Source organism: Amblyomma americanum, chromosome 3 (genome assembly GCF_052857255.1).
Source record: "Amblyomma americanum isolate KBUSLIRL-KWMA chromosome 3, ASM5285725v1, whole genome shotgun sequence".
Taxonomy (NCBI): domain Eukaryota; kingdom Metazoa; phylum Arthropoda; class Arachnida; order Ixodida; family Ixodidae; genus Amblyomma; species Amblyomma americanum.
In genome coordinates, this window is record NC_135499.1 from 76,246,988 (window position 1) to 76,271,356 (window position 24,369).

At 47.6% G+C, this 24,369-nt stretch overlaps 1 protein-coding gene across 2 annotated transcripts in view; it reads left to right on the plus strand.

Moving 5' to 3' along the window:
- Positions 1–24,369, plus strand: part of LOC144124678 (uncharacterized) — a 100,613-nt gene that overhangs the window by 43,626 nt on the left and 32,618 nt on the right. For both annotated transcript variants that reach the window (XM_077657510.1, XM_077657511.1), the window contains exon 2: positions 17,339–17,905. In XM_077657510.1, the coding sequence (XP_077513636.1) occupies positions 17,359–17,905 (547 nt within the window). In that variant the 5' untranslated portion in view covers positions 17,339–17,358. The remainder of the gene's footprint in view (positions 1–17,338; positions 17,906–24,369) is intronic.

The window sequence follows — 24,369 nt, forward strand, 5'->3', positions numbered from 1 at the left end:
CCCTGACAAGGTTCTGCAGTGCGTACTAAATTAAATAAATAGAAAGAGGCAGCCTATGTGATGCTAGAACCTAGACCATAAACTTAATTGGTGAGAACAAAGAAAATCAGCACACTAACAGAGTCGAATGGGGCAGTGTTTGAGTAAATGACAAGAAAGAGTCCGAAAGGTGCGAAGCGAGAGGAGGAGGGCTAAAAACAGCCAAAAGTGTCACTTAAAGGGCTAGCTAAAGTGTTGTGAGGTAAGCATTCGAGTGCTTGAAGACATTTAGAAACACTTCTTGCCCTCTTTTCCTGAGCAGGGCATGTTGTTGGGCGAGTTGTTTGACATTGTGAACACTGAATCAACTCACTCGGGAAATAATTGAGGAAGGATTCATTAACAAGCAACAAGACGTCTGTGTCAGTACACCCTCAAAGCCCTGTTTGAAAAAGAGTGAGCTTCTCTCCGATTCACTTTAAATTCTTGCTGCCGTGGTTCTTTACGCGGCTCCTTTTCACAACCCATTGTTTTCGCCACTGCTCTCTCAAAATTGTTGCGGGAAAGAATATATTTACAGCTATGTACACCAGCGAAGCAACAGCTACCAGCGGCACTCAGAACACAGTCAGAACTTCGTTCTCGTCTTCGTCTTCGTCCACCCGTTCACCCGCTCAGTCTCGTCGTCGTCTTCGCGCTTCAGGATCCCCGGCTGATGAGACGCCGTCTCGGCGTTAGAGTGGCGACGTATGAACTTCGTGATACGGTTTTAGGCGGCAGACATGGACGACGTCGGTGGAGGGGCCGGAGGACGATGGCGAGCACGCAAGGGGTGCAATTTCATAGTTTACATCGGTGACACGGCGCACCACACGGTAAGGGCCCCGGCAGTGAGAAAGGAGCTTCTCTGAGAGACAGACGCTGCGTGACGGCGTCCAGAGAAGGACGAGTGATCCGGGTTCATATTCGACCGCCCGGTGATTGCGGTCGTAGGCGGACTTCTGGGAAGCTTGTGAGGCACGGAGCCGACTACGGGGTATTTGGCGCGCAAGCGAGGCCTGGGCGATGGCGTCCTGAGCGTAAGCAGTGGTGGCGACTGAAGAAGACGGCATGAGTGTGTCCAAAAGCAAGATGGGGGCCGACCAAACAAAAGGTAGAAAGGGGAATAGCCGGTTGTGTCATGCCGTGAAGAGTTATACGCAAAAGTCACATAAGACAAGGCAGCGTCCCAATCTCGGTGGTCTGGCGAGACGTACATTGCTAACATGCCGATGAGTGTGCGGCTTAACCGTTCCGTAAGCCCGTTGGTTTGTGGATGGTAAGCTGTCGCGAGCTGGTGCTGCGTGGCACACGAACGAAGAATGTCATTAATCACTCGGGACAGAAAATAACGACCACGGTCGGTGAGCAGTTGACGAGGGGCGCCATGGTGAAGAATGACGTTTTGGAGAAGAAAATCGGCGACATCAGTACCGAAGCTGGTAGGCAAAGCACGCGTGATGGCGTACCGAGTCGTATAATCAGTTGCGACAGCGATCCACTTGTTGCCGGAGAGGGATGTGGGAAAAGGGCCAAGAAGGTCGAGGCCAACACGGTGAAAAGGTGCCGGAGGCACGTCTATGGGTTGTAGGAGACCGGCAGGCAAAGTGGAGGGCCGTTTCCGGCGTTCACACTTGTCGCAAGCGGCAACGTAACGATTGACGGAACGATACAGGCCAGGCCAAAAGAAGCGGTGCCGCACTCGAGCGCACGTGCGGGACACGCCAAGGTGGCCGCCTGTCGGCAGATCGTGCAATTCTTCAATGGACAGAAGAGCGTAGATGTTGGGGTATGACGAGCAGCAATGGAGGACCATGAGAGCGTAGATTGCGGCGATATACAATGCCATTCTGGAGCACATAAAGTTGCAGAGACAGAGATCGGTTTGCAGAGCGGAGGCCATCAAAGATAGGGCGTAAAGATGAGTCGTGACGCTGTTCTTGGCGATATCGGTAAGAGCAGTGATAGCTAAGAGGCAGGGCAGGGTCTCAGCGTATTCTAGGTCAAGTGGCTCCACAGGGTACCGGGATAAACAGTCAGCGTCATGGTGGCGACGACCGGACTTGTACACTACAGAGTATGAATATTCTTGGAGGCGCAAAGCCCAGCGACGAAGGCGATCGGTGGGATCTTTTAATGAAGACAGCCAACAGAGAGCGTGGTGATCAGTGACAACAGCGAATGAGCGGCCGAACAGGTACGGGCGGAAGTTCGCTACAGCCCAGACAACGGCGAGACACTAGCGCTCAGTAATGGAGTAATTTTGCTCTGCGGCGGAAAGTAGGCGGCTGGCATAAGCGATGACGCGATCTTGTCTCTGTTGACGTTGGAGTAGCACGGCACCGATCCCATATCCGGAGGCGTCGGTGCGAACCTCTGTGGGAGACGACGGGTCAAAATGGGCTAAGATGGGTGGAGAGGTTAGCAATTTAACGAGGGAGGAAAATGAGTGCTCTTGAGCAGGGCCCCAGTTAAAGGGGGTGTCGTTCTTAAGAAGGTCGGTGAGGGGGCGAGCGATGCCGGCGAAATCTTTGATGAAACGGCGAAAATACGAGCACAAGCCGACAAAGCTGCGCACATCTTTCGACGACTTAGGAAGAGGAAAGTCCTTGACGGCTTGAACTTTGACTCGATCTAGGCGGACCCCAGCAGCATCAACCAGATGTCCGAGAATAGTGAGTTGGCAGCGACCGAATTTGCATTTCGATTAGTTCAGCTGGAGTCCGGCGTTACGGAACACTGTCAGAATACTGGAGAGGCGTTCGAGGTGCGTGGCAAAAGTAGGCGAGAAAACCACAAGATCGTCAAGGTAGCAGAGGCAGGTCGACCACTTAAAGCCGCGAAGAAGGGACTCCATCATTCGTTCAAAGGTAGCCGGCGCGTTACAGAGTCCGAATGGCATGACTTTAAATTGGTATAAGCCATCAGACGTCACGAAGGCGGTCCTTTCGCGGCACTTTTCATTAACGGCAATTTGTCAGTACCCCGATCGAAGATCAATTGAAGAGAAATATTTGGCGCCGTGGAGGAAATCTAATGCATTATCGATCCTCGGGAGAGGATGTACGTCCTTTTTTGTGATGCGGTTGAGGTGCCGGTAATCAACGCAGAAGCACCAGCTGCCGTCCTTCTTTTTTACCAGGACAACTGGTGAAGCCCAAGGGCTTGACGAGGGCTCGATGATGTCTTTTGCGAGCATCTTGTCCACCTCTTGATTGGTGACGGTGCGTTCAGCGCTGGACACGCGGTACGGACGTCTGTGGATAGGAGCGGCATCACCAGTGTTTATGCGATGCGTCACTACAGAGGTACGAGCCAAAACACGGGCCTCAAAGTCGAAGATGTCGCGAAAAGATGATAAAAGGCACCTAAGATCGTGAGCTTGCATCGGCGGTAGGTCAGAAGAGATCATGTCGGCGTAGTCGTCCATTGGTTTCTCGGTGGTTGTGGCCGCAGGCAACAGGCTTTGATGAGTAGAAGGTAAGCAGGTGTCCACGACTGATATGACACAATCGGCCGCCGGGCAGAGCGAGGCGATTGAGATGCCTTGCGGGAGCGGTTGGATAGACGAGCTAAAGTTCAGAACCGAAAGGTACGCTCGGTTGGCCGAGATTGTACAGACAATGTGCGCAAGCGCAATACTTCGCGAGAGGGCGACGTCAAGGTCCGGAGTGACTACGTAGGGACCAGCAGGGACAGGAGGAACAGATGAGAAAGAAATGTAAGGGGCGGGTTTAGGCGTTAGACGGACAAAGTCGACAGCACAAAAAGCGAGGTACAACTGGGGATGGTGATTCAGCAGAAAGGGGAAGGTCAAGCTGGACAAAACTGGTGCTGTAGTTGATGGGGGCTGAATGCTCAGACAGGAATTCGAGGCCAAGAATGACGTCATGAGGGCACTGGTCCAGAACAGAGAATAGAACGGATGTATGGCGGCCGGAAATGGTCACACGGGCTGTGCATAGTGCAACCACAGGAGGCGTTCCGCCGTCGGCAACGCGGAGGACGGCTGTGGGTGCAGGGGTCAGTACTTTTCTCAGGCGGCGTCGAAGGGTTGAACTCATGACGGACACGTGCGCGCCCGTATCGATTAGGGCTCTCACAGGGACTCCATCGACATGAATAGCGAGCAAATTTTGGTGCGCGCGGAGGGCTAAGCGAGGATTTTGGGACTGGGGCGGTACTGCAGCATCAACTCCAGACACTGCAGTGTCTAGTTTTCCGCTTGCGAGCGTACTTAGGGGCCAGGAGAGGAGCGACGGCGTAGGGTCGAACAAGACTGCCGACTGCCGACGCAGGGGGGGATGGGGAGCGGCTGGGGCGGGAAAACTGGCCGTTGACTGTAGCACTCTGCCGGGCTGGACGGGGCGTGAAGTGGCTGGGCTGTTCGTCGTTGCGGTGAGAGCTGAGAGGATTGTATGCACTACGACGGGACCAATAATTGCGACAGTGACGGGAGATGTGGCCAATACGGTGGCAGATGAAACAAATGGGCCTGTCTTCAGGTGTCCGCCAGTCGTTAGGGTTACATCGACGTGGAGCGAAATAGGAAGGTCGGTCAAGAGCAATCGCAGTGATGTCGGGTGCGGATGAAGGACGTACTTGGCTGGCGGGTTGGAGGCCAAATTTGCAAGCTCTTGACGGACGACGGCTTGTACCAACGAGATGGTGGGCAAGTGGTTGTCGCCATCACGTAGGTGCAGGGAGGCAGGGGACATGGCTTCGAGTTCGCATCGAATGATGCGGGTCACATTTTCTTGAGGCGCATGAGTTTGCCGGTGCAGCAGGTCTTCACATGATGAAGTGGCAGCCGTGTTGGGGAGGCGTGTGTACCGCTGGCTAATACGCCTTTTAGCTTCCTCGAAGCGGCGACATTCCTAAATAATGTCGTCGACTGTAGTGCATTCTTGTAGACGAGCAGGTTGAAGGCATCGTCGGCGATGCCCTTCAACACGTCACCCACTTTGTCAGATTCGGGCATGTTATTGTCAACTTTGTTGCAGAGGGCCAACACGTCCTGAATGTACGAAACATAGGATTCCGTAGAATTTTAAGCTCGGGATGCAAGGTCCCTCTTAGCGGCGAGTGTTCGGCCGAGCGGCTGTACAAACACGTCACGCAGTTTCTGCTTGCAGACCTCTCAGCTGGTCAAGTCATCTTCGTGAGTTTCGTACCAGATTTGGGCGGTGTCTTTTAGGTAGAAAATTACATTGGCGAGCATGAGGGTTGAATCCCAACGGTTGTATGTACTCACGCGTTCATACATCTGGATGCAGTAGGCCACGTCAACGTTGTCGGCGCCAGAAAATGTCCCAGGGTCACGAGGAGCAGAAAGAACGAGTGATGGAATGGCCGATGATGATGTTTGCTGGCAGGCGTCCTGGGTCATGATGAGCGAAGGCAGCTGTCAGCCGCTGCGGAGCTCCGTCGTTGGTAGACGTAGGGGAAAGGCGCACCTCCACCAAATATGTTTCGGGAAAGAATATATTTACAGCTATGTACACCAGCGAGGGAACAGCTACGAGCGGCACTCAGAACACAGTCAGAGCTTCGTTGTCTTCTTCAACCACTCAGTCTCGTCGTCGTCTTCCCGCTTCAATATCTTTAGGGGCGCCACTTGTATTCTTTTCTTCTAGTTTTCATTCCCCTCTTACTTCAGCCATCATTGCTCTTTTGGGGTGATTTTATGGTTAGCCCTCATCCCTTTTAGGCAGTGTTCATTGTTGGCTAGTATTGCATCATTTTAGGCCGTGTTCTTCGTTGGCTCTCATCGCTCGCTTTTAGGCTGTTAATTGTTCGCCCATTCTAACCAACCTTTCACTTCATTCTCATTATGCATGTCTTCACGCCGCTTTCTGAGATCTTAATGTCTATTTTGCGTCTTTGGCTTATGCATTTTATTGTTTTTATCTTTTTATCCCTGTCATCGCCGGCCGCACAGGACTGGCAGTGTGTGTAGATCTTTTTTTGCCAAGAGTTGTTATTGCGTCACTTCCCCCGCCCCCGCTCCCCTTCGCTGCTACGTCTTGATTTCGGTGTGAATGGGAGTGTGCCTGATGTTCGGCCAATAGGAGTGGGTCGGACATCCTTGTTTCTTTTGTGTCTGCATTGTGTGGGTTAAAAACGCTCCGGCGCGCTGCCCCGGCTTTTTCGCTTCTGCGCCCTGTAATCACTGGCTAATTTTGGGTCACTGCATAAAAACGTGCGGATTTCCTTCCTTTGATAATAAAGTTGTTAGTTCAGCGCACTGCGTGTCTCGTCCTCTTTTCGTCCGTCGTCTGCCAGCGCTTCAGTGTTCACAATCTCTTTTCTTGTATTACGCCACTAAGACCCTTAAAACAGCCACGTATGCTATGTCTCAGTAGGTAACTCGAGAAGTTTGGGGCTTGGTGCAAAATTATAATAAAGGTACAAAATGCACGGGAATTCTACGGTGACAAAGGCCGAACTGCAATGTTTTCTCCATTGCCTTCGAGGCGAAAATGTTAGCCTAATATTTCTCTTTCCGGTTTTCTTTCTTACCAATTCCCATCACTCATCTTCAGCTGCAAGCTTCTCAGTGTTGTTCCGTGTGTGCACTATATTAAGCCAAGTTCACAGATATGCTCGGTGCTCAGATAGTGGCGAAACAGGTAATTTAAATTGTAAAAAAATACAGGTGGAGTTCGTGTATTTTAAGACGCAGCAGGCACTGCCGCGGTTTTTTTGATTGCTCCACACATTGCGCTTATTGTTTACTTCAGTAGACTAGGCACAAACCCTGACCACATATAGATTGGCCAGGTTTTTTTGTTGACTGCGAAGCAAAATCACGTAGGCAGTTGAGAGAAAAAGTGAAGAATTAGGCGAGGCGGAAATTCAGAATAGTGAAACGATTCAAGAGTAGAACAGAATAATTCAATAAAAGTAAAAATGAATTTTAAAAAATGTGGAGAAAGAAAAAATACAGAATTTTAAGGCTTGTGGCACAATTTCGGAGAGAGTTAACAAGAAAACCTATCATTTGCAGTAATGTAGTCGTAAGAGTATCCGCAAGTGCTACTTAACGCGAATGATGATGATGATGATGATGATGTCCTCAGGCTTAATGGCACATACTGAAGGTGGTGGACCGGCCAGGGTGCATTGCTGATACAAACGCACAGAGGGGCAGGGAGCGGAACAGTTGGATAATTTTGTGTCGAAGACTCGAATTTGGATTAGAAATGGCGATAAAAAACGGCAATGAAAAAGCTGTAAATTCACATTCTAGCATAGGAATCTACTGTGATGCACTTAATGCACTAGAAGCTTTAGTCGTGTAGACACCGTGGTGGCTCAATGCTAGAGCCATTCATTTATTGAACAGCAGGTCGTAAGACCAAATCTGGGCAGCAGCGGTCAGGTTACGATAGAGACAATACATTCCACTGTTTTGTAATGTGCGGTTTCAAAAGACTACACAATCCCCATTTGTAGAATATAGTCTGAAACTTTTCCATATGTCATCTATGTCTCTCGGCCTCCCTTTACCGCCTGCTTCATCCCTCCTCTCACGGCAGGATGCAGGTTTCCGTCCAGTGTGGAACGATGACGAGGCTTCTCCTTTGCTCATAAAATATTTGCATTTGCGAGTGGCTGCCAACAATTTGAATCATAAATGCAGTGATCATTGTTGAATAGTCGTTTTGCAAATCATTTATACATGTATTTCGTCCTTTATTTGCGATGCAGCTCCTACCCAAGTTGAGAAGTTCATTCGAAAGCACCAAGCTTCATGTTTCATATCTTTCTTTTGTACTCTGTCGTGGCATGTTTTGCATTTTTCTTCTGCAAGACGTAGAGAAATTGCAAAATATTCCATTTTTAACACCAGCGGCAGTGCCCGTCACATGCTGGAGAGCCGCTGAAAGTTGCAAGATGTGACGGTGGACCGCAGGTACAACAGCCACGACTCGAAGCGCAGGGCGTCACTGCTTTATTTTCTAGCATTCGTGAGCGGGACCAGATGAATAGCTGAGGGTGACGTTTTGCACTTGTTTCGACGCTTGCTGAGCCTCCTTGCCAATATCAGCATCGCGTTGCAGAGAGAGAGAGAGAGAGAGAAACATTTATTATTTCATTGAAGTGTTCTACGAGTCAGGTAGGCGACCTCCTCAGTTCAGGACTCCGGTGGCTTGGGCGGATGCCTGGACCAGTCTGATGATGCGACACTGGTCCTCCAGACCATTGCTGGTCAGGGCTGCCTCCCACTGCTCGTATGATGTCTGTAATGTTTTTAGATGAGGTGGTTTTTGGGGACAATTCCAGGAAATGTGAACAAGCGTAGGCTTATCGCCGCACCATGGACAGAAGGGGCGGTATTTGGAAGGGTGAATGAAGCTGTACAAGTACAGGTTAGGAAAGGTATTCGTTTGTATTCGCCTCCAAAATGTGGCTTCTTCTGTGGTGAGTTTAATATGGGGAGGGGGATATATTCTACGATCTAATCTAAGCTTCTCCAGCCGTTCCCCATAGTTTGATGGTAGAGGGGTGAGGTACGGGCAAGGATCCGCTCGGTTTGTTAGCTCACGAGCTAGATCGTTTGCCGCCTCGTTGCCTTCAAGACCTGAATGGCCCGGGGTCCAAGTGATGTTATGGGGGCGTTGAAGTGTAGGTGAGAGGCCCGACGGTATGAGAAGAGCCGCTGTCATTTTTGGGACTCTCCCTGTAATGTAATATTGACAGGCTCGCTTCGAGTCAGTTATTATGTGAGCTGATTTGTCCGCCAGATAACAATGTCTTATGGCAAGGGCGATGGCGGAGGCTTCCGCCGCGGCAGGATCCTCAGCCCGGAGTGAACACTCGTCAGTAGATGAAAATTGTGGTCAAGGGCGACTGCAACAAAGATGCTTGGTTCAGATTACGCCGCCACGTCTACATAGACTGCTTTGTGATCTGACTCTAGACGCCGGCGTAGATGAGTGACTCTAGCCTCCCGACTGCCTTTGTGGATTTCTAGATGCATAGGTTTTGGGAGCGGAGCCACCGAGATCTGTCTTCTTATGTTTGCAGGTAAGGAAGTGTGTCGCCAGAGCTCTTGTAGATCTCGTGGTGTACCAATGCGCTGAAGAATGGCTCTTCCGGTGGTGGTCTGTTGGAGTCGGGCTCTCTGCGATGCTAAGACCGCATCTCTGATCTCCTCAAAGGTGTTGTGGACTCCAAGCTTGATTAGACGTTCGGTCGAGGTGCTTGGAGGAAGGCCGAGAGCTGTTTTGTACGCGCTGCGAATGACAGTGTCGGCCTGCTTAAGTTCTCCCTTTGTGAGATGATGATACGGAAGGCCGTATGCTATTCTGCAGATAACCAAGGACTGTACAAGACGAAGAGTGTCTTCCTCGCGCATGCCTTTCTCGTGGCGTGTTATACGACGAATCATACGTGTAGTTTGGTGGGTGGTTGTTTTGAGAGTTTTTATGGTATGTCCAGCGCGTAGGTTACTTTGAATCCAAAGGCCGAGAATTCTAATGACCGAGACCTCTCGAATCGGTTGGTCTTCTACATAGAGATCTATTGGTCCAGAGTTTTGTAATTTTGACCGTGCACCCTGATTACTTCTGACTTCTCCGGTGCACAGCGAAGGCCACTACTAGCGGCAAATGTTTCGACAATCGATGCCGCTTCCTGTAGGGCTTGTTCCGTCTGTGCAAGGGATCCCTTAGTCGTCCAGATAGTTACATCGTCTGCATACAGTGTAAATCCTATATCGTGTAATTCTTGCAGCCGACGAGCCAATCCTGTCATGGCAATATTGAATAAGAGGGGAGAGATGATTGATCCCTGCGGAGTGCCATTGTTTGACATTGGTATGGTATCTGATCTGGTATTTCCAATTCCAATTGTTACAGTGCGGTCCGTGAGGAAAGCTCTAATGTAGTTAAAGCTCTTCTGTCCACATCCCAGGGAGTTCAGTTCGCGGAGGATAGCTTCGTGTGAGACATTGTCAAAAGCTCCCTTAAGGTCAAGCGCCAGGATCAGATGCTCGCTTCCTCTTGGGATGCCTGTAAGAACTTCCTCCTTAAGCAAGAGAAAGGCGTCTTGGGTTGAGAGACCGCACCTGAAGCCAATCATGGACTGTGAAAAGAGATCCCTGTCCTCAATGAAATTCACGAGGCGGTTTTGGATAACTCGCTCATAGAGCTTTCTGAGGCAGGATGTAAGGGAGATCGGTCTTAATGTTTCAAGGGTGGGCCGCTTTCCGGCCTTAGGAATTGTGATAATCTCTACATGTCGCCACTCGCATGGGACTCGTCCTTCCTCCCACAGGCCATTAAGGTAGTCGGTCATTTGCTCAATATGTTTTGAGCTAAGGTTTCTTATCATTGCGTTGGTCACTTTGCTCCTGCGGCTGTATTGCGTTTGGCGGCTCTGTGAAGAGAGAGGAAATATACTTCATTTCCATTTTGAAACAGCGCAACAAAGACGGGACGTGGAAACTGAGGTGTAAAGACAAACAAGCGCTGTTTCAAAATGGATACGTACCAACTTGCCCAAATTTCTGCTTTACTCAAGAAAATATACTCCGTAAAGATGGCGCTCCCGATATTTTTGTGAAGACGTTTACTGTAGAAGCTTATCACGTATCAGTTTATAAGTAGATTTAATGAAATCGAATGCAGCAAGAAGCTCTATAAGAGTGTCGATATATGCTTGAAAATTCTGACTGGGCAGAAGTCGGTGCTCGCAAAAGCCGTAACGTTCAATTCGGTTCATTCCGGCTGTTGAAAAGTGGTTGTCAACATCGCGAATGCAGAATTTAAGTGATCTTCATGGAACTCCGCGTTGCGATGAGCCTGTGGTGCGTACGCCTTTGACGCCGAATCAATGGAAGAGTAAGGCCTTGGACACTTGGGCTGTAGCTTGTCGCCTGCAATTAAAAAAAATGCCTGAAAAGGATATTTCATTCATATGAAGGCAGTGTAGGCTTCTCTAAGGTAAGCAGCGGGAACGGTGCCACCGACGTGATGCGTAAAGCGCGTTTCTCGTATCATGAAACCGCACAGGCAGTTTCGTTGCCATTCACTGGTACTATTTTCGGTATAGGGCGGGAGAAAATGAACAGGCTCGGACGGCTTCCTCAGAGAAAATTTACTCCTAGCTGGCACCTTCCGTATAAAAACAACACATGATGCTGACAGTCATGAACATCATACTACAAAAGTGATACAGATCCAGCACACAACAAAAGGCGTGACTAAACAGCGAACGGTCGCGAGCTTAGATGAATAGCTTTAATCAGACGCATTTCAGACAAGAGCACGAGATGTGCATCGATCTTGTGGGTTCTTTTTATCAAGGTGTCTTTATAAACTCTCGCTTATTGGCTAAGCTCACTTCATTCATTTCTCTGCTTTGTCCTGCGGTTGTACAAGGTGGCTATTGGGAAAAGAAAAACGGCCCCGCCGCGGTGGCTCAGTGGTTAGGGCGCTCGACTACTGATCCGGAGTTCCCGGGTTCGAACCCGACCGCGGCGGCACGCTTTATGGAGGAAAAACGCTAAGGCGCCCGTGTGCTGTGCGATGTCAGTGCACGTTAAAGATCCCCAGGTGGTCGAAATTATTCCGGAGCCCTCCACTACGGCACTTCTCTCTTCCTTTCTTCTTTCACTCCCTCCTGTACCCTTCTCTTACGGCGCGGTTCAGGTGTCCAACGATATATGAGACAGATACTGCGCCATTTCCTTTCCCCCTAAAACCAATTATTAAAAGAAAAACGCAGTCTCTGTGTCGCTAACGGCGAGTACCTGAACCCCGTGGTGTGGGTAGTGATGAAGCAGAGGGTGGAAAACGCCAGTGAGATTGAGCGGGCAGAGTTTTAAACACCCTGCGACTCTTCAACATGCCCTCACATTGCAGAGAACATGGGCGTTTCCGCATTTCGCTCTCATAGAAATGCAGCCGCTGCGGCCAGGATTTCTATTTATCCACTTCGTGCTCAAAACTTGAAAGCAACTGCCACCGAGACGCCACAGAGGCTAACACTGCGTTTTGACTTAAACCTGGAGTCATCAAGGGTGCGAGATTGCGTTAACCCATGCACGTGTAGATTCCAGGAATGAAAATAATTTGAAAAGTGACTTCGAGTGTCAATTAAAGGTTGGCGCATATTACAACCGAATTAACTTCAAAAAATAATTCATGTTCCATAAAGAAACTTTTCCGTAAATTTTATTCAGAATTCCAACCCACACGACTCTTTGGTCGCTAGTCAGGCGCCTAATCGACTAGGACACATATTCACGCCGACTTGAATGAAGTACAAGGAGGAGGGGAGGGGTTGGCAGGGGTGATTTGTGTGGGCTGTTGCCTTAATTTGAAGGTTTGCAATGTGGTAATTTGTGGAGTGAGCTAGAAGTGAGATGCTACTGTAGATATAGTAACATTATGTGCCTAAACTACGTTATGGAAGGCTTTAAAGGCAAGAATGTGGAAAATGAGTTGTGATTACTTCGATAATGTGTGATTGTGGACAAAGTTCAATAACTGTATGTGGAGAAAAACCGCCGAAGGGAGCTGTTAGAACTAACGCGTTTTACCGTTAAAAGCTGAGGTTAGGTGCCCCCCTAAATTATCACTTTCGCTTCTCCACACACGAGTATAATAATCTTCACAAACGTTTCGTCATCCGTTTCCATGGACACTTCACACAGTAGCAGCCCTCTTGTGTTTTCTTTGCGTGCCAGAGTCTGCATAATAAACTAGAAAATAGTACAAACGGCAGCGTACACGTAGAAGTAGCGTGGGAGCAGCGCAGGCCAGGCCCAAAAATGGCCACTGGCAGAACCTGGTCGTTTCCCGTCCCTTCTCTCACTCCTGTTAGCGTGTTCTCTGGGCGTAACAGGGGGCGTTGGCTTTTATTATTGATGACCTTGTGTCGCGTGTTGTAGGCGTATTTCTGTCGAAAGGCACGTGTGCGACGTGCAGAAACTATTACAGGATCAGCCTTACTTTAGTAGGAGGTTCATACTGCTGATGACAAATATTATATCAGTTTTATGGACGTACCTTTTACTACCAACGAGTGTAGTGGGTAATACAGCGTATTTATTTGTTTATTTATTTATTTCGAAGATACCGCCAGCCTTCATTTGAGGCCTTAGGCAGGATCGGGAAATACAGATACAATCAAACAGAAGACAGCATAAAAGCATTGCAAGACATTTTTCAGCATAGTTTGCACATGCAAAAATGAAAAAATGGAGGCTCATGAGTGCTACTTGTAGAACATCGCTGTAAGAGAGAAAATGACAAAAAATAAATAATAAACAGGTTCCACTTCATCTGTTTCCAATAAAATTTTTACATATCTATGCTATTCTTTATCGCGCCGTAGAATGACTCGGCCGACCGACTTTGCACTGTGTCTAGAGATAGGAAGTTCCAATCTCTGACCGTTCGTGGGAAATACGAATTTTTGAATCTATCAGTTTTACTAGAATATTCATTTATTTTTTTGAGTAGTGCGATCGCGTTGGACGTCTAGTGACTGGTTCAATGTACCTATTCCTGTATATTCCTAGCATATCATGGTACAGTAAATACATGAACTTCAACCTTTTTCTATAACGTCTAATTTGTAGTGGGTCTAGCCAGTTTAAAAAGTATGCTTAGTGAAGTGCGCCAGCTATAGGAACTGAATATAAATCTTACTAATTTTCTTTAGATGCTTTCCATTTTTTTGATGTTTTGCTTGGTCCATCGATCCCATACAATAGAGCAATATTCAACGATTGGTCTAGTATTGGTTTTATATGCTAGAAGTTTTATTTCTTGTGTTGACTGCCGCTCACAACAGGGCACAACTTAAGCACTGATAAGCAGTTGTGGAAAAAGCCACTCCTGTAATAACAACAAAAAGCTATTTCTACTTGGCCATACTTTGGATAAATGTGTGGAAGTTTATTGCGAGGTTAAAGTCAATTGTTTGTAGTGATCGTGGTGTCAATAACTGCCATGATTACACCAGTTGAAAACGAATAATCACAGTAACAATTCCTGTCGGATATCATTAATGAGTGGGAAATCTAAGATGCACTAGAGTCTTGCGCTCAAGGCTGAAAGCCGCATATAATCGTGTCGGCATTAAGCAAGTTTCTCTGACCTCCTGTCAATACAACAGTGCAATTGCTGCCATTAGCTCCAGCGATTCTCCCCACCATTTTGCTTGTTTTGGCCACACACATAGGCAAGGGCAGACAGGAAGGTATACGGACGCTGCCGGTTCTTTTTTCTCTCTGCTGCAGCAAAAATAGAATGCACACTAGCCTGACAAAAACAATTCTCTCTCCGCCACATCATTTTCTGTTAAAATGCTGACTACTGGGACAAACAGCGTGCCCAGCTGATACAAATACCTTTTTCAGTTGGTGTAATTTGTGGCAGATGCGTGGTAAACACTAAACGATATCAGAAAGAAACAGTATGAAAAGTAAGAGAGGAACTACCCTACCATGCGTGATAGAAGTCACTGATGTTTAATCAATTATGGTAGTACACATCTGATGAACACCATCTGGGCACAAAGAAAAACCGAGAACACAAGCATAATTGACAAACAGTACAGCTGCACTGAATTTGCAATCCTTCATCATCTCTAACGTTACTGCCGAGAATATTTCAAGTTGCAGTATGGTGTCTATACGTAGTTTTTGATGCCACTTGCTCGACAACGCGCAGCCAATTATAAATGGAGCGTCTAGACTCTTATGTATTTCCTTCCGTGAAACATTGCCGATCTTTTCATTTTTACAGCGATTACGCAACTCTGACCCGGTCTGCCGCTCGTCACTGCTTACGGGCTAACATATTTTACCCGTACAACGCCCTGTCTCTCCGAATATTGAAGGCAGATTGTTTTATAAACCGGTTTTCAATTTGAAGACTAACATTCTCGTACCTTTTGAGGTTATAGGGATTTGTTTGCGCAGTGTTTGCTGACCACGGAGTCGACTTGAATATTCTGGTCACCGTTTTTGCGCTTTCAAGTGACGACACCGGGTGAACTGAAGTAATGCTCACTGAATAACGTTTTCGGTTGTTCGGAGGAGTACCAAATATTAGAATGACAAGGAATGATTCACTGCTTTGTTTCGTTTTCATTACTGGCAGTTTTATAAATCGGTATCTGCGCATCTATAAATTCTTTGCCAGATACACTTCGTACCTAAATATGAGCACGCTGAAAGTGGGCTTTCTTGTACAGGCTTACATGCATTTAAAACGAAGACATCTAGCTGCCCCTGTATTAGAGCGATCCCAGTGTTTTGTTTATTCTCGCCGAGAATTTAGTGGCATATACAAGAAATTTAAGTGAAACTATTTGTATTTTACTAACGTATGCAAAGGAAAATGTACCTTCTTCATCAGTGCAGACGAAACGACACGCCTATGAAGTCAGAAGTTTGGAAGCACAATTTTTAAAGTATGCACTGTAAGAGCTATCACAGAATAGAAGACAATGATGCAGAATGTGCACTCAAGTCTTCTGTTGGCACGCCAACCATGTGTTGACACACAGTGATATTCAAAGTAAAGGCAGGTGTAGCGCTTGGCACAAGCGAAGAGAATTCGCATATTTCAGAGCGCAGCGCGCGCGCGAAGAGATAGCAGAGCAGTGATGTAAATTTGGCGGCCGCTGGAGCGGTGAAAGGAAGGATTGTTAGCGTTAAATACTGTCTGCCCTCGCAAATTGAGACCATCGAAGACGGAAGTGGATGTTTTGTTGATGTAGCTCTTTTATCCATGCATCTCTTTGAGTGGATAGGTACTTCGGTCGATCGAGCATTATTCCGAAAGAGAAAAAGTGCTAAAGCTTGATGTCCCGCGAAAAACGAAAAGCTCGAGCCACGTATTGACCACCTCTGTCGCTGGAGGCACTAGGCGCGAAGAAAGTATTGGGGACGGTGGTGTAACGTCTTGGATATGAGTAGTCCTTGGTTGAGGACGAGGGAAGGAGGCACAGCCACATTGTGTTTGCATATGTGGTGTATCGTCTGAAATATGGAAGTTCGTTCAAGCAGCCAATGTATGCAGTGCGCACAAAGATTATATCGGTGTTTTAATGTGAGCATGGCCTAATAAGCGCTTTCTTTTAGAGGTCAACATTGGGTACTTAGTTGGAAAAAGAGCAGTAACGTGTTTTCGCTGCTTTTAAAAGAGAGATTTTTTTGTCTAGTTGCTTACAATATTTCACTGACTCGTAGGAAGTGGGCCAAGGAGTGCGATGCCTTATTAATACTCAGAGCCTGAAAGCGCGTGTGCTAATGAGTTCCCTCCAATACCTTGGTGGTACGGTATTAATTGAATATTCATATGTGGTTTAGGGTGGGCATTGGAAGTCGTTGCACGGGTGCGTAATGTCTCTAAACTGGGGACAGATCTCTTGCCTATGAGGTCAAACTAGGATTTGATTACTGTGTGGTGCAGGAAATGTGATTAACTGAGGAATTACGCGTCTTTTGTCAGTCCCAGCAGTAAGTACTTGGGAGGTGTGACTGTGAATTCTGACTGCGCTATGATTGGAGACATCTGGTGTCAGTGCAGCATTTGTTAGAAACTCACTTTGATGCTTTCGCCGCCTAATGCTGTTCAATTAGCGGCAGCGCCGGGCACAGGGTCTGATTTTTAGGTATGAAGAGACCATTTATGGGTACTAGTACGTCCGCTCTCGGGGCGCTAATGGTATTAGGGTTAAATATCTGGTGCCGTAGTTATGTTTATGTTGTGTTTCACGGCCAGGTGATGAGCCCCACAGACGAACCGCTTTTTCTAGATGTTCAGAAAAAAACAGTCAAAACACAGAACACAGCGAAAAGTCGAGGAACACACACGACGACTGGTTAATGTACATGTACCGCATATACCAACAAACCCAGATTTCAACTCTACTGCAACGCTTTTTCTTGTCTGCAGGTGTGCCTGGTGGTGCGGGGGGATATTTCAGGCTGTTCATGACACCTGTTTGTACCAGGGCTTCCACTGTTTCAGTACTTCATGCAATGTGAGATCGTAGTTGAGCTTTGAAGCCTGACATAGGATGTAGTTGATTTGAGTGATCGCTTTCGTAACGTGCGCTGTACACTCACTAGCCTTTCCTCATTAGCCGAGAATGAAGCCGAGCATTTTTGTCCTGTAGCAACGAGATATTGTTCTGCTTTTACCGACAGGCATAATGTGCACTCTGTATGTGCCAGAGGCGCTCTGAGCCGCTCGGCAACAACAGCGTAACCATATGTGCCGATAATTCATACATCAGTCACGTTCTTGTCTTTCCACCTTTTCAACGTTTGTCGTTTGATGTGCAGGCTAAGGCGCGGCCGCCGGCATGCTGCGCAGCGGCTCCCTGCTTGTCCTGGTGGCGGGCCTGGCGCTCAGCCTGGACCTTGAGGCCATCCAGCGCACGTCCCACTTCCCAGCCGCCGGCCCCGCTACTTACCAGGGCCAGCAGCACAGCTTCCACGGCGCCTCCAAGCGGACCTCTGTGCCCCGGCGGGACCCCGAGGAGCTCCACGGGCGGCCCCTGGTGGCTTCCACCGGCAACACTAGCCCCGAGGAAAGGCTCTACTACCGGCTCCTATCCAGCCGGATGGCCCGGCTGCTCCCCGCGCTCCTGGGCGAGAACCAACAGCAGGGACACCCCGGTGGACAGGCTGCCATGGTCCCCGCCTTCTTCGACGACGATGATGGCAGCAGCGGCGATGCCGGCGGGCGCTCAGCCAGCCACGCCAGGGGTGTGGCCGATGAGGACGCCGGAGAGGAGGACGAGGGCGACGAGCAAGAGGCCGACGAAGTGATGATGTACCTGCCCAAGAGACGCGTCGTCCACTCGTCGGCGCCCAGTAGCAGGAGGCGGCTGCAGCAACCGTCTTTCGGTGAGTGCTTCTGGCGGGAACGAAACAGGAACAGCACACGGCAAATATTGAAGTGAACTGTTCTACTATGTTGGGGTTGCAGGATTAGATACGACTAACACAAGCCCATGCAGGTAGTGAGGCGATCGCGTCGGCAGTGAAAAGAGCGTCTACCGGCTGGAAGTCCGCCACTTTAGAACAAGTGCTCCCGTCGTTTTACATAGTTGCTAAGGAACAGTACGCTCAAATGCGTAACCTTAGCGAAGATCGCAGTGTTAGTTGCCATGTTGCGTTCACTTTCGCTACTCCCGCGCAAAGCGGGTCACCTCAGTTACATATTACTGTGCGCCGTGCTCAGCCTAACTCGAAGCGTGTGAGTGGTTGCCAGAGTAAGTAGCAGAAACAGCTTGAGAGACGACATGCGATGGGCCACAGAACGAAAATGAGAGCTGTTTTCATTGTAAATGAGTATCTGCTGTGTGTAAATTTCTCGGGCAGTCATGTAAACACAAAATCTGCAGAAAATACCGCTAGATATGCATTTGTAATACTCTATAATACCATAATACACATTCCTAAACATAAAGGTAGCGGCTGTTAAGAACACCACGGTCTCATTCTCGAGCGCACCACGAGACAATGCTACTTCCTTCCAACATGCAAATGAGAGAAAAATATAGGAGCTGTACACAAAGGAATCAAGCGTCGCCAAAAGTACTGGTTTACACAATCGAGGCTGGCTTATCGCCTGCATAAAGTTCGACCCACGACACTCTATTTCAGAGCTGGCTGCCTCTTTTTGGTAGTATGTCGATGGTATTCGATGACGCACGGGAGCTGCTCTTGAACCTGCATCTACAAACGAAGTTTACATGCACTCGAGTTCACCCAACTCTCTTTACAGCCATTTTCCTCACCTAACTGCATGTTTTTTGGCGATTACTTCGTAGCGTATGCATGCCTTTCGGTAAATTATTAGATGGGTATCTGAAAGACAAAATTTCAACGAGTGTTTATTCTGAAAATGACGCAGTTTTCCTGCTTTTACACAAAATACTGAATCCAATACGGCTCACCGAACTTTCTATCTCCATGCAGAATAAAATTGACGTTCCCTAAACAAGACAAACGCCGACTAGCATCTTTCTCCTATTACTTCATCTTAATCTGATCCATGATTAGCACCTTTGTTTATTCGTTCTTGGCCATAATGTTGTGTCAAGTTAAGCTTCCGCCTCACTCATTCTTAGCGATTCCGCGATCGTATAACGCCAGATTTGCTTCACGAATTTATGAAGATAAACTTGCCTACGCCAGTAATGATCTAAAATTGCAGATAGCAATCGCCGTAATTACTGATCTATCGCCATGGAGTGCAGTAGGGTTTCTGTTTTAGCCTACCCTTCAAGTAATAATTTTTCATGTAAGAGTAACCCAGGTGATGAAGTTAATGACTGACATAATCAAAAACGAAATACTTGCCATATTATCGCTTAGCAGGATTGTAGTTTTTACCTGTGCGGTTAACGATGCCGTCGATAAAGCACTTGATACTTGCGGCGCTATCGGGGCGCCTCACGTAGACAGGTAACAATATCTATATTATTTTTTTGAATGTTGGATTGAGATGTTTAATTCCCTTTCGAAGGCCCGCAATTCGCATAACTGGTTCGCAAGAAGTTGCTTTGTCAGACCTCGCAATAACGGAATGGCTTCACAGTTTACGCGCAGGATTTCAGCTAGACCGCTGATATAATTTAGGTGTTTAAAGCATTCAGCTCGGCGCCTTGCGAATTGATGTCCGTTAGGGAAGATATTGCTGTAGAGTGTTCTTGCACATAATTAAACGGCCATGTTTATATGCACTTGCGTAAAAACCGTAATCGTCCCGGCGATGGTTTGATAAACACGAGGGGCAATCATTAATGGAGCGAGAAAGCTCTTGTGTCCCATTTGCGTTTCCCATGCAGACTCTCCAATAGCCGAAGTCAGAGCCGGTGATCGCCTTTGCGCCCATGAATTTTTGAGCAACGTCCCCCGCGCAACTTAGCCATTGCGATGGCGTGGCGTACATAAACCTCTCCACAAAATACCACGGACTTGAAACCTCCACGCACATTTAGAGGTATGATGCCCCGATGTCAGTGGTGGACATTCTTTTCTCAATGTTCCTCGGGAGGTAATAAAGATAGTGCTCTTAGCCGAGCCGCAACTTGTCGGCTGCTTTTTCGAGGCATATTTTTGAGGTTCACACAAACCATCATAAAAGGAAAATAACGCTGAAGAAATTATGAGCTAGGGTTGCATGTGGACCCTTGGCCACACAGCCAGTACAAGTTTCCATCTGTTTTCACGGGCACTGGGCGGCATATCGCGTAGCCGGAAATTTCTAAGCGCTGGCAAACATAAAACTATGTCTGCTTTATGGAGTGCGGCTCTCATATTTCCAAGCATTGGTCATTAATATTTAGAATTTGTCGTGTTTGTGCGATGTAGCTCTTGATATTTCGAGACTCACCGCCTAAAAATTCATCCAGATCATGGGCCACTCAAAGTCCCTCTTTTCCTGTTGCCTTCTGAGGTCCATCATTTTTAATATTGTCCACCCTGTCGTTATTCAGTCCTGCATCATTTGATACCGCACCTTAGGAAAGGGTAATAACGCAGGATGTGATGAGGATGGGAAGTCGGATCGTTTTTCAGCCACCAGAGAGAAAACGTACTCCCCACTCTTGGCGATGCATATAGGCGGCCATATTTTGAATACAACAATTTCGTCTAAAAAAATCTCCTTTGCAAAACTTAGTTTTTTGTCTTTATATTTATGCGTCTGCGTTCAACAGCTGGGCAAGACTGCATGTTCAGTAGAAAACTTCATGGAACATTTGCGGTCTATCTCACAGCCGAAGTAAGTGGCAGCATGAAATGGTTTGCAGGGCAGCCTTGAAACATTTTGGACAGGCAATGTAGGTACCATTAGCCGCACTCAGTGGGTCGCAGTCATACGTTTAGAACAGCCTTCACGCGATGTTAATGTTCAGCCTCTTCGTCCTGCTTGTCTTGTATGCCTTTAGCACCAGCTTCGACTTTGTCCCCTACCTCTTCTCTGTTTCGGAAGGATGCTCGGCTGAAGTTGCCAAGGTTGGAGCTAAAGGCGTTCCTTGCTTAATATTGGAAGGGTGCGCCACTTTTATGTAGCTGAGCATAAAGAGTGTTCACAAACCGGGACAACGGTTGATAGTGGAAGAGTTCTGCCGGAGTGACTATGCACCCATTCGCTGGGAAATCATTGAATGTAAAGTTTAAATAGTGAGAAGGAGCTACACAGCAGATACACGAGTAGCGTGTGTATAAGGGTTTGCAGAAAGTAGCAGAGAGAAACCCTGTCTCTAGGTGCCCTGGGCCTGCGCCGAGAGGCAGTGCATTTGTCACTGTGCCTTTCCATTAGCGGCACACTATTTGGTCGTCAGAGCGCCCTTTTCTGTGTGGAACAGAAGACTAAAAGCAGCGCATTGCACCCTGACAGGTACCCTCGGCTCGCACCGAAATCACCCTTTTCCTTGCTTTCAATTTCTCATGCATTTTTTTCGCGCCCTTTAAACTTGAAACCGCTGGCCCCGCAGTTTTCTGCGCACAAACTCGGGATGCAGCGCCAGCTGTCGCGCCGTTTGGATCAATAAAGCGCATCAGGCTATTTTGTGTCAGCGCATTAAGGCCGAACTGCGCGTTGGCGGGCTTGCTCTTGTTATTCTTCTGTGCTTCGCGTTAACCTAATGTATTGGAAACCGCCGGCAGCCGGAGCGGCGTCAACGATTTTGGAAAGCCGACGTCGATTTCCTGTCAGCGCAGCGCCTATAAAGTGGCGCCCAGGAAAGCGTCACGTGATATATTGAAAAAGGGCTCCGCGTGAGCTGCTGCCTCGGTGTACCCCTTGCGTCTCAAACGCGCCACAGCAATATCTGGAATTAAAAGCTCGAATAAGAACTTTTTAAACCGCGTAGCTTAAATTACAACCGACACCATTTTTTCCGCTGGCTGGCTTCCCGAAGCGTTTTCCCGCTATATGGCACCTCGTAATATACCTTCCTTTACCCTTACCCACACCAATCTGGAGAACAAATATTTCTTGCAGCGCAAAATATTGTGGTTTTTCTCTTACCTGGCTTCTTGAAGGAAATGCCGGGCAAGCCTGAGACAAGCTACGTAAGGACTTCATTTCTCAGTTTGCTACGTGGGTATGAAAGAGCAACTGAGGGACAGTTTATATACAATCTGGGTAGTTTGTTCGCGCGGTTTGTCTCATCTCCCGTTTGTGTAAGCTGTCAGTGGATGGTCATTCTTCATCCCATGTCAGAAATTGAAGAACAACTACAGCTGGTATCACAGAGCGTTTCCCAGGCTCGCGAGAAAGCAAACCTTGCCTTATATCCTGCTTTCGGCCAGGAGGTAATTTATGATCAGCCCAGAAAAATCCGCTCTGTGAGAACATATGACCACAGGACACCGCCCATAACCTGTATATTTGGTGGAGACGAAGATGGCAGAGCGTTTTGAGGTGGTCGTCAGCGTTTAAGCCAGCATCGCCCTAGGTCTCTGTGAAATAGGTGACTACAAGCGTGCAATAATGTGAAAAGCAACGGTGCACCTCAAATGAAATTCTACGTAGGTTATTGAATCAACGATGGCATATTTCTCGGCCATTAGCCATTAGTGAACCTCACCTGTGGTACCGGAGCCAGCGATGGCTACACATCTCTAACATTAAAATCGTAGAGGGCCCGGAGAACGGATCGAGAAAATAATTGTTTCAAAACACGACCACAGTGACGTTTTCATTGCAATCAATATTGTTTATACAGTAACGAAAACACTCTCAAAGAAGCAAACCAAAGAAAGCTGAAACTTGCCTCCACAGCCCTTCCATGATTCAGTGATTCCGGCTTGTACATATCCCGAAGAGCGGGTGTGGTGACGGTATGGCTATAAACTAACGACTGCTACCGAGTTATCCCCTTCAAGTCACGCCTCATACTACCTTACAGAAGCACGATTTTGGTTCTTTTAGTGAGCATGAAAGCGCAGCAACGTAATAATTACGTTTGTGCTGCACGCAGAAATTGCATCGACGGAGGTCACAACATGGGCCAGTTTGATATCGTTTTGTGCAGAAGCTAAAAACATCATTTTATATTACCTTGAGAGAGCGATTTTCCTTTAGACAGTGGTGGTGCACTCATTTCGACCGAAATTTGGAACTAGTTTCTGCTCTTTCGACCGAGCACCTAGCCCCGTGTAATTTTTACGCCGCGATCTTTTTTTTTATCTAAGCCAAGAGTGAAATTTTATATGATCCAGGAAGATTTTGATCTCGTTTTGTACTCATATGACTGAAGGAAATGACAACCAGTGACATGTTCCGTTTATATTCTAGGCCACTGTGGCCGCAACGTTTAGTTAGCTGCGCGTATTACCCAATAATGGACGACATCAGTTTTGTGCAACCCTCGGATACGAAAATGTTGCCATATTTCGGAGTTTATATAGCCGCTTGCATGTAACGCACAGTGCCTGCCGTGAGGGAGTTTCGTTCTGGTGAAGTCCAATATCGCACAAAGTTTCACCGGTATAAATACGAGAGGTAAAATAAGCACCGTTGCAAGACACAGGACCGTTGATAATTTAAGCATTCGGTTATGCACATAAAATACATCTGCTTCGCTTTTTAATTTGCCCTTGCTTGCCTGTTCAACCCACTGACGTACTGTTGCTTTCATTGTCTGAAAAACCAGTGGGAAAAATATGGCGGCGCTGCACAAAACCAGCAATAGTGTGCTCAAGGAAGCGACTGCGCTGAGGACTAGTATACAAGCTTGAAATGCACGTGGAATAACTGCTAGAGATTACGAGAGCGATGGCAGTTTTATGTCACATCTTAGGTTTCAAGACGAAAGTTTTATCTAGGGAGAGAGATATCCTCCGTGGGCGATATAGAAATACTTATAGCGAAGCATAGATTTTTTTTCTTGACTAAAGAGTGGGAAGAAGCATGATCCCCAGACGAGTTTGGAAACTTTCCTGGAGAGGAAGACATTCTCTTCTTCTCCTTCGTCAGCACTCGTCCTGTTTCTTTTGAGTCTGTGTCATTCTTGTATCTTTTGCGCTGCAAGTCTCCATGCTGCCTCACCGACTGGGCCACCCGAAGGTACTAGTCGAAGGAAGTTCACTTTGAGCGCGACACTTAAGCGCTCAAAATTCCATGGGTGCGCACCGCACGTGCCAGCTGATCATCAAGAAACGTCAAGAACGAACCTTTTTTCACTGGTCGGCGTCTCTTATTTTTCAAAAGGTCATCAGGCTTGTCCAAGATAAGCCAGGCGTCTCAGTAAGAAAGAGAAGGGTCATGGTGGAAGGACGTGTTGGGCATAAACCATGCGCTGATGGGCTGGAATTATGTTATTAGAGAGAGAGAGAGCGAGTTCCAAGAG